Genomic DNA, 11,385 nt, shown 5'->3' on the forward strand with positions numbered 1-11,385 from the left:
AGTAGCCGTGCCGTGTAGATGTTAATAAATATTTCTGCTGCTGCAAAAAAAAAAAAAAAGAACAAACTTTGACACCAAGTTTGAACCACGTTGGTGGGGCAACCTCACTCAGGTCCATCTACATGCCTGTAAACTTAAACAATCAGGTACTAAAGCTGTATGCAAATGACCTGAGGTTGGTTCAATGAATCATCATATTCAGCTGTCCAGCTTATTCAGAAGTGTGATGCACAGCCCCTCCCCCAGTGTTTCACCTCTATGTGCTTCCTGGTGCTGACAGCCCCTGCAGCCTGAGTGTGTATGAGATACTCCCTTACACATGACTGACAGCCTGTATAATGATGTGACACTCCTGGTGCTGGCTCCTCTGTGTGCTTTCTGGTGTCCCCTGCAGCCTGTGCGTTTATGACAGTTTTGATATCCAGTATTTTTTTCTTATTTATCATATTTGTAAAAAGATTATTACAACACATAAACAACAGGTAAAATATGTACAATAAATAGTGATAAGAAAGGTGACACAATGCCACAATGTAAAAAAAGAACATAACTTGAAAGATTTCCAGCTCCTAAATCACCTTTCACATAAAACCAGCAATGTATAAGCACTTTGTAAGCATTCCAGACATCATTTGACAGATTCCTAGCGATTTGTAATTTTAGAGAAAATTCTGTTTTTATATTTATGCAGCTCTTGGTGCCCCAGGGTCAGGACCATTTTCTCAGCTCTGCTTTCCACACACATAGCATCCTTACTATAATAATATATCATTTATTTAATTTGACACCATACAGAAAGGAAGAGAAAGAAGAAAACTGGTGCATAAGGAGGTATAGCTGAGCACCTGAAAACAATATTTTCTCAAAACAAGCAGGAAATCGGAGAGATTTGTCTGGAAAACTTATAAAGTGCCCTACACAATGTGGTTATTACATAAGTGGCGATTATAAAGCTTGAATATTCATTTAAGTTCCATTTACAGGTAGGCAGCATGATAATAGTGACTACGAGGTGGGCGGAGCTCGAGTTAAGTGGCAGTCATGAATATAGGATGCAGAAATCATAGTTCTTGTCTGTTCTTGGATGTCAGGTGCTCTTGCGTGCCCTCTCTTCTACATAAAGCTGCATCTATAAAGCATAGAAATTCATGGTTATTGAGAATGAAAGGTACAACCTTATTCCTGGAGACTGAGAAAGACCTTCCAGTAACATACAGTAGGTGTGTATATAACACACACACACACACACACACACACACACACACACACACACACACACACACACACACACACACACACACACACACACACACACACACACACACACACACACACACACACACACACACACACACGGCGCAGTGGCCTCTGCCAGTGCTACCTGCGGTATCAGGAGCCAAATACACCAGGAATCCCATACAGCCTTTACTTTGTTCTGTTACTGGACATCCCCTTTAAAAGCCTTTTAAATAACATGGTCATTAGCCACACAGGTATCTCCCCTTCCCTTACACTTAGTTTCATGGAAGCCAATTAACCTTGCAATATAATTTGTTGACACATACCAAAGTATGAAGATGATAAGTTGCATTGTGCTACTGACCTTTAATATATCTGAGGTCATAGTCTTCAGAGGTATAAGACGTGGCTCCTGCATATGTACATCCTGTTCATCAGCGAGAATCCAGGGGAAGTCCTAAACAGGCAGAACAACGTGAGCAAGATGTTGTACATAACATTCATAACCTCAATCTTATTTTGAGCAATTTTTATTTTATACTAAGGCACGGACTTTCCTGCTGTGTGAGCCTTATCACAATGTCCACAAGATGGTACCAATATAAAAGGGTGCCCACGTGCCTGTCACCAGAGGGGCAATGTTTCTAGAATAGAGTAGATAACAATCAAGTTTGTATAAAAACTCTGTGTTACTTGTTTAGAGAAATATGCAATTGTAAACGTTACCTGGCTCAGCATCTGCAGACAAGTGCCAGGGGGGGGGCAAGGGGATTACATTTCAAATTGTGACGTGCAATGCCTCATTTGCATAATTATTCTGCTCGTCGCTCCACGCATCAATATTCACCCGAAACCCCTCCCACAATGGTACTGCGCAACCATTGAGCTTCCATAGTGAGTAGCCAATGGCTTCTTGCACCTTGCTGCTCAATACGCATGTGTCGCTTCCCTGAGCATTGTCACTAGTGAGGCGCCAGAGGTAAGCAAACTCCATGGCGAGTAGCATACCTAGTATACCTATTCATCCTTACTGCCTAACAACGATATGTACGGAAGCAACGCAGGCGCAGTGAACACGCCAGAGGAACAAGGCTCACCAAGCAAGCAACGAGAGTTGAGTGAGAGCTGATGTCATGAGGGGTAAAGGAAAAAAAGAGGTAGGTTGCGGGAGGGGGTAAACATCGATGAGCAGAGCAACAAGCAGACTAATTATGCAAACAAACTGACGCACGTTACAATGTGAAATACACCTCCCCTCCCTCCTCCCTGACTGTAGATTCTGGCAGGTAGCCAGGTAAAGTTTATAATCACATATTTCTATAAACAAGTAGAGGTTTTTTTTGTTGTTTTTTTATAAAAAATTATTACCATGTACTTTAGTGTCTATTGACACCGGTTACCAGTGAAAAATTGCCCTCTGATGGCAGGTTCCCTTTAATGGTGATTTGGCCCAAGGATGGAGCTCAATCTTGGGCTTGCAAAGGTTAATTTCTTTATCACAATCTACAGAAATAGGGGACATGTCACTTACTTGCTGCAGATCACAAAACCCATGCACTACAATGCTACTGTATTACACACAGCAATTCCGCTGGTAATATGGAACATGTGCAGCTACTCTCTATGGATGTTACTGTACTATATATTGCCAGTGACTATTTTATAGCCACCAGTGGATCATTGTAAAACACTTTACACAAGGAACTAGAATAATCCCGAATGGCTGAGCCAAGGGCAGCCTTCATTGCGGTGTTACCTTTATAACCTGAATCTTCTCCATGTTTCTTGTAGCTGCTTCTCTTGTGTGAACAAGTAAAGTAAAGGTGCACCCTGAAAATAAAGGAGACACAATGACTATGCAAAACTAGAAGTGCCAGTTATCCAAACCCAATTGGATAAACATGAATGCCATTTTAGAAGTACATTACATATATCAAAGCACTTACTGCTTTTCCATCATATTTACAACTTCCTTGCCACTATGTATGGAATATTATATTACATCCCATAGTTGTGACTATTAAGGATAACGCCATAATTGACTGGTGGTGTAGTACTGTACAGCTAAAGTTAACCATTAGAAAGCTGAATGAGGCCTCAGGGACACTCCTATCACCTAGTGGATGTTAATACCTGGAGGGTTGTTGTCCAGGACAGCATCGCAAACACTGATTTTCAGAATGAATGCCCGGAGTAACTGTTCCACATGAGAGAGCAGGGAGTCAGAGCTGAAAAGATAAAAGATTTACTAAGGACGAGATGAATCTTACATAGGTGCCAGCAGAGCTAGCAAATAACCTTAAAGGCGTTTAACATGATGTTCATAGTGCATGTGATGTCCATGGCCTTAAAATGTGACTGCTGAAGGCCCATTAGGGTCAGAATAATTAATAAAGAGACTGTCACCACATGAGCAATGAACGACCTCCAAAGAGGCAAGTATAGAATCTTCCTCTATTTCCCCCCTAAATACTGCCCCTTCTGCTTTTGCAGAAACCCCTATAAGTTAATCAAGGGTAGTATGACTTTTTGGCTTGTGTCAATGATATAAGGCTAGTAAATTGATATTTAGTCAATTTTCTTTAATATTATGAAATATTAGTCAATAGAGTAAACAAGCATGAAGAGGATGATTTGCAGCCACTAGGCAAACTCTCAGCGGTTACGCGATTCGGAGTTCTCTTACCTTATAGACAGCAGAGGTGGTTGTGCAATTTCAAAAACGAATCTCTCCACCGGGTGGTGCTCTTTGTCCAGGATCACAACTACCACCTTTTCCACATCGTTCTGCAAAAATAAAAAACATAGGGGCACATTTACTTAGAAAGCCAGAAACTTCACTAAAAGTGCTCTGCCCATGTATAATGCTGGGTGCGACCGGTTCATTAAAAACGTGCGCCAGAAATCATGAATCTGTTGCTTCCCGCATTGCCCCGAAAGAGTTCACCAACTTTTTTGGGGTGCATCTTTAACATACCACGGCATGTTAAATATGGCGCACGGTCCTAATTCATGTCTAGTGGAGGCTAGCGCAGCTGAGCCACAAAAGGGTCGGTTGCGACACAATAGTGGCGCAGACACTTCTTAAATATCTGTGCAAGCCATTTTAGCCTACAAGAACGTGCAAAGTCCGACAAAAGTACATCACAAAGCCCTTAGTAAATGAGCCCCATAGACCAAAAGAAGGTGAACTCCATCTACAGGGCAGCGTTCGCCCTAACAACACAAGGGCTAGCTCACCTTCTCTATGAGCGGCTTCACACAGTGCAGGGTGTCCTGGATGTAACGGTTTAGCTCAGGGTGACAGGACATCTACAGAAAAGAAAATCTTCTCATTAAAAGAATAGATTTGGATAACAAATTTTACTTTATATTCTCAAAGTGTAACCAAACAAAGGTCTACATTTTGGTACATGCACACAGTTTTATGTAGCACAATTTTCATAACTGAAGTGTTAAAGCCTTCTTACCCTTTATGTGCAGATTTGTTTGACAATGAAAACACATCAAAATCTGCATGGAAAAAAACATGTGCATATACCCCTAGCCTGCAAGCAGGAAACTGCATCCTCTGGCCACTTATACACAAAGCCTTTAGGTCCTGCAAACCCTTCACGCTCATTATACACAACCCTGTGGGTCCTGCATCCCCTGCTCATTATACACAACCCTGTGGGTCCTGCATCCCCTGCTCATTATACACAACCCTGTGGGTCCTGCATCCCCTGCTCATTATACACAACCCTGTGGGTCCTGCATCCCCTGCTCATTATACACAACCCTGTGGGTCCTGCATCCCCTGCTCATTATACACAACCCTGTGGGTCCTGCATCCCCTGCTCATTATACACAACCCTGTGGGTCCTGCATCCCCTGCTCATTATACACAACCCTGTGGGTCCTGCATCCCCTGCTCATTATACACAACCCTGTGGGTCCTGCATCCCCTGCTCATTATACACAACCCTGTGGGTCCTGCATCCCCTGCTCATTATACACAACCCTGTGGGTCCTGCATCCCCTGCTCATTATACACAACCCTGTGGGTCCTGCATCCCCTGCTCATTATACACAACCCTGTGGGTCCTGCATCCCCTGCTCATTATACACAACCCTGTGGGTCCTGCATCCCCTGCTCATTATACAAAACCCTGTGGGTCCTGCATCCCCTGCTCATTATACACAACCCTGTGGGTCCTGCATCCCCTGCTCATTATACACAACCCTGTGGGTCCTGCATCCCCTGCTCATTATACACAACCCTGTGGGTCCTGCATCCCCTGCTCATTATACACAACCCTGTGGGTCCTGCATCCCCTGCTCATTATACACAATCCTGTGGGTCCTGCATCCCCTGCTCATTATACACAATCCTGTGGGTCCTGCATCCCCTGCTCACTTATACAGAAAGCCTGTGGGTCCTTCTTCCCTTCCTCACTTATACAGAAGGCCTGTGGGTCCTCCTTCCCTTCCTCACTTATACAGAAATTTTCTGCCCACTGTCCTGCTTCTAACATTCACACAGCGACCGACTATGGTTTCTGGCAGTATGTACACAGAAAAAGAAGTCACTGTGTTTTCAAGTCGAGTGTCTCCTTGTTACTTCCTGCCCTTGGATTAGAAACAGATTCACTTATTTACCAGGAAGGATGTCTTGTAAGATTTATAAGGTACAGTTCTCCATCCTTATGGCAGATCACTCTGTCAAGATGACTTAAACCCAGATTAAGCTGCATCTCAGTAAAGCAAGAATTGCAATTTTCCTGTGGCCCCAGGGCTCAAGATGCAAATGACTCATTGGAAATCAATTTAATTAAATGCACAATCTATGTGATGCTGGAGAACAGGGGAGGGGTTGTGAGGTCAAGGTGACAACAAGTCTGTACACTGCAGAATACTTATGTAGTGGCTACCTGCACAGGAACATTGTACTTCTTCCTCTTCTGGAAGATACCGATAGGATAAACTTCTCTGACATAAAGGATTAGGTGGACAGCCACTTCCAGAAACTCGCACAGTATGTCTGCCACCACTGAAGAGAAAGAAAGAACATGTCAATGGTTATCAGCAAATCAACAAACACAAGTGCCATTTACCTTTTTCACACTTCACCCAGCTTTTCCAGAGTTCTGAATAGTAGTATACTTATGTGAGGAACATTAATTGCCATCATATTTGTAGGTTGCAGCGTGAATGGAAAATTATCTGTTATTCTTTTGCAGACAGGTAACCATGTCTCAGTCAGTTTGCTCTGTCCATTCCATACGTCTGGCAACTCAGCCTTGCCTCCTAATTGTGTTACATCTAGGAGGCAGGGCTGGCACACCAGATGCATGGAGTGGGCAGAGCAAACTGACTGCAGGAGGCAGGTTACCCGACTGCTTCCTACAACAGAATAAAAGATGATTTTACATTGATGTTGTAACCTAGAAATAAGCCAAAAAGACCTACCGGGAACATACATACTGCAGAAGAAGATACTGCTTCTGAGCTTAGGGAGGTTAGTGTGGTGACAGGTTCCCTTTAAGGGCTACTGTCTAGTTTAAAACATGTTGGACTAAGTTCACATCTGCAGGTTCTGTTCCCCCTTTGATCAGTAACATGAAAATAGTGCAGCAGCTGTTGTCTTTTCACCAGCTATTAATAATGCATGTGTAACGCAAGGTAACCTGCATATTGAAGTCCAGGGGGAAGAGCTTCATTTTTTATTTTCCCCGAGATGATCTCCTAAAAAAAAATAACTGAAAGCTCTTGTGCAGGTGGGAACTGGGATTACTTACTACCGGATGAGAGAATAAAGTTTGACTTGTATCATTTGAGCATCACCACTGAGTACTACAAGCCTATCAGGAGGTATCACTGCATTACAAATACTGTACCTACCCTGCCCAAAGTTCAGATCCTGCCGAGTGATTGTAGTCATGGTTCCATCTGTAAAGAGAGCAGAACACTTCAGAATAAGGGCAAAATCCCCTCCCCACCACTGCTTGCTGTCAGTGACTGAGAACATTCATGACTGCCTGACTCTGTTGTTGTGGAAGATCAGCGCAATCATAGATCCTACATGTCATTACAATAACGCATATAAAAAGAGGGGGATATAGGAGGCAGCTCCAGGTCAGGTGCACACAGGGGAAAGTAGATGCTATTCTGATCTCTATCAGATGAAATACAGAATCCCTGGATACCAGGCTCTGGCCGTAAGATGTGTAATAAACTGTACCGTGACAGTAATGCCCCATCACACGTACCTGTATCCCCCACGGCGCGACAGCCCCTACACCCGGAACACAACCCCCTCCTTTCTACCACTCATCTAAAGCAGCGAGCCGGGCGCACGGATGATGACGTCACGGCAGTGGCGCGCGCACACACACAGGAGTGCCGCCGGTCCTAGTGCCGCCCGCTTCACTGACTGCAGCTATGTGTGTGCTGAGACTTGTAGTTTTAGCACTGGAGCGAATTAGTGCCAGACTGCGCGTACCTAACTCTCACATGAATATCCAGGAGTTTCTAAGCACACGTCATGTAATAGGAGTATCCAAGCCTGTGGTGCAGCTGAAGAGCCGCGTTCACATGTGGCGTTTGAATTGCGTTTGGAGGTGCATATATGATTTCGATAAGTCCTTCCTCTTTCTGATTTAATTGAGTTTTAAAATGCAACTGGGTACAGCAGCTTACATATAGTAGATACATAGTACATATAGTAGATACATAGTACATACAGTAGATACATATAATATATAGCAGATACATAGTACATATAGTAGATACATATAACATATATTAGATACATAGTACATATATTAGATACATAGTACATATAGCAGATACATAGTACATATAGCAGATACATAGTACATACAGTAGATACATATAACATATAGCAGATACATAGCACATATAGCAGATACATAGTACATACAGCAGATACATAGTACATACAGCGGATACATAGTACATATAGCAGATACATAGTACATATATTAGATACATAGTACATATATTAGATACATAGTACATATAGCAGATACATAGTACATACAGTAGATACATAGTACATATAGCAGATACATAGTACATACAGTAGATACATATAACATATAGCAGATACATAGTACATACAGCAGATACATAGTACATATAGCAGATACATAGTACATACAGTAGATACATATAATATATAGCAGATACATAGTACATATAGTAGATACATATAACATATATTAGATACATAGTACATATAGTAGATACATAGTACATATAGCAGATACATAGTACATACAGTAGATACATATAACATATAGCAGATACATAGTACATATAGCAGATACATAGTACATACAGTAGATACATATAATATATAGCAGATACATAGTACATACAGTAGATACATATAATATATAGCAGATACATAGTACATATAGTAGATACATATAACATATATTAGATACATAGTACATATATTAGATACATAGTACATATAGCAGATACATAGTACATACAGTAGATACATATAACATATAGCAGATACATAGTACATACAGTAGATACATATAACATATAGCAGATACATAGTACATACAGTATATACCTTCATTGTTTAACTATTGTTTTGTCTGTGTACAAAATAAAGCCTTGATAAATCTGAGAAGCGCGGTCTTACGTCCTGTTTTTTTACCCAGGTGGGACACTGGACAACGCAGCAGTACCTCACCTGATCTCTACTACCAGGATCATTGAAAAACTGTCTGATTTTTTTGTTTACTGGACCTTGGATGTTTTATTGTTTTCCTTTAATCCGTTAATTTTAGTTATAGTGACGTCACCTTTGATTGTCGTGATATAAATGGAGTAACAGACTTGCAGCTGTATTTTTCTCCAGTCTCTAAGGGAAGATGCCACACATGACGTTTTGAACCCGTTTTTAAGCAGACCATTAAAAACCGCATCCGGTTTTTAAAAATGCATAGTTTTTTGAAAACGCATCCATTTTTTATTAAGATAATTGGTAAAACCTGTCAAAAACGGATGCGTTTTTATAAACGGATGTGTTTTTAATGGAGTGCTTAATAACGGACCAAAAACGGATTCAAAACGCCATCACCCTTACTGTTCACTACTAAAGCCAGTGACACACGTGGCGTTCAGGTTGCGTTTTTCCATTGCATTTCTTATTCAAATCTAAGAATAAAAAATATATAATAACAGCTCTCCAAGAGTCCAGCTAGAAGTGGATTTATTCCATAGCAGCAACGTTTCCATTCAAGGTGTGAACGTTTTTAAACGCATTACAACAGCTGAGGAGAGGTGATTTGCCTAATTATATTACTGTTAAGATTTGTATTTACAAAACGCATTGTAAATGCGATGTTAACACATGGGTTAATAATGTGCTAACACATGCGTTTTGTTAACACAAGCATTAACATCTTTGCTGATATTGCCTCACAGAAAAGCTTATTTTGATTCAGTATCGTTTCAGAGAACTGGTCTAGCTAAGCCTTTTATATCTAACATTGTCTCTGGAGTGTATTGTCATATCTAAGTCTAATACTCTGGTGTAGATAAGCCAACCATGGATGAATGGCCTGTTGTACGTCTGTCATTTGTAATATAGTCTCAGGTTACTGACATGACCAGGTGTATCTAAGCTTACCGCATGGGAATGTGTGATCCAGCGTCAGGGAGACAGAAAATACTGATAAAGATTCTCAATCAGTTCTGCTTTGATGGAATTTTTTTTTTTTTGGCTAAAAAACATCAGTTGCAAACTATTTCTAAAATTAGATGTGAAGTGTCAGTCTTTGGTCATACCACACCTCCCTAACAAGGTAATCGCAGCGTCGCTATAGTAACCGCTGGCAGACATATGCCCTGCTCGTCATTACTCTGTCCAGCAAAAATAACTTTACATGAAAACACTGGCCGCTACTCGCATGTCATTGTCATGATTATTAACCCCTAAATCGGAAACATCTGCTCTCATAGTCTATAAATAGTCTACAATCTACCATTTGAAATTGCTATTATACACTCTAAATAAGCTGCCAGTGCTGGTGCTCACTGTGAAATATTGCTATCCCTGTGTTAATGTAGTCCATGGATTTAACCCCTTTAATGACAATCATTTTAAGCACATTTGCGGGCATAATGGTTTAAAGGACACCTGTCATCAGGTCAGTGTCATTATTTCTGTCACCTCTACCTGTTGGAGCAGCTCACAAGGATCCCATCCCATCTTTTATCTAGTTATTTCATACATTTATCATTGCAAAATCATCTATTCTTTATTATGTAAATGAGGCTGGTCACATGGTCAGAGGCAGCGATGTCACCCCTGTTCCCCCATCCCCTCTCCTCCCCCTGCTCATGTCTGTGTGTGATGTATAGTAAAGCATTGCTAGTGTGTGTGCTCCATCTGCTGACATGCTGCATCCTCCTAATACACAGAGACACAGACATCAGCTACACAAGTAGCTGACATGTTCTGCTATAACATGGCTGCATCCTGGAGCTGTTGTATCTTTCACATACACACACACAGGCTGCAGGGGGCGTGGCCACCACGAGGAAGCACATGTAACAGCCTCACACGATTATACAGCCTCACATCATTATACAGGCTGTCAGTCAAGCACTGGGGGTGTGGCTGTACCGCCCACTCATGAATAGAGTGGACAGCTTGAATATGCTAATGCTTCATTGGACATTTCACAGGTCATTTGCATACAGCTTTAGGACCTCATTGCTTAGGTTTACAGGCATGTAGAGGGACAATGAAGGGATAGAGGCAATGCTTTCTAATGGCAATTTATGAAAATATATTTAGATTAGGGGGTTATTTTGCATGACGGGTTCTCTTTAAGAGCCATAACTAAGGATGAGTGGGACCAGATGGGCTCAGGTTTGGCTGATCCTTGATAAGAGTGCAACACCCCTGCCAACGCATAGGCTAGTTGGTAGTTGCGAATACCGCCCTCTCCATGTCAGGAGCTGATCCCCTCTCTAGGAGGTCTTTAAGTACTGGAGAATGCAGTAATTGCAGCTGTAGCCACTGCCTGGTAAAGCAAGAGATAACACTGAGATGTTACTGTCAATGATGTTCTTGTAAAGCAAGCTGGAAGCTGATTGGAGGAGTATAAA

The 11,385-nt window shown here is 41.7% G+C and overlaps 1 protein-coding gene across 1 annotated transcript; it reads right to left on the reverse strand.

Moving 5' to 3' along the window:
- Positions 1-425: 425 nt before the first annotated feature.
- Positions 426-7,649, reverse strand: MAD2L2 (mitotic arrest deficient 2 like 2). Its single transcript, XM_072156433.1, has 9 exons — positions 7,491-7,649; positions 7,123-7,170; positions 6,153-6,271; positions 4,480-4,551; positions 3,926-4,026; positions 3,373-3,467; positions 2,996-3,069; positions 1,604-1,696; positions 426-1,129 (listed from the first exon to the last, which is right to left on the reverse strand). Exons 2-9 carry the CDS (start codon positions 7,160-7,162, stop codon positions 1,088-1,090), a joined length of 636 nt encoding a protein of 211 aa, XP_072012534.1. The 5' UTR covers positions 7,163-7,170; positions 7,491-7,649; the 3' UTR covers positions 426-1,087.
- Between the last annotated feature and the right edge of the window lie 3,736 nt (positions 7,650-11,385).

The sequence above is a fragment of the Engystomops pustulosus genome, chromosome 6 (assembly GCF_040894005.1).
Source record: "Engystomops pustulosus chromosome 6, aEngPut4.maternal, whole genome shotgun sequence".
Classification (NCBI taxonomy): domain Eukaryota; kingdom Metazoa; phylum Chordata; class Amphibia; order Anura; family Leptodactylidae; genus Engystomops; species Engystomops pustulosus.

Bases quoted from the DNA above. Each gene is read 5' to 3' on its own strand.
- MAD2L2 (XM_072156433.1), bottom strand. From the start codon at position 7,162: ATGACTACAATCACTCGGCAGGATCTGAACTTTGGGCAGG. The intron at 4,552-6,152 runs GTAGCCACTACA...TCTTTTCTGTAG, and splicing joins AGTACAATGTTCCTGTGCAG to ATGTCCTGTCACCCTGAGCT. The intron at 3,070-3,372 runs GTATTAACATCC...CTTTATTTTCAG, and splicing joins CCTGGACAACAACCCTCCAG to GGTGCACCTTTACTTTACTT.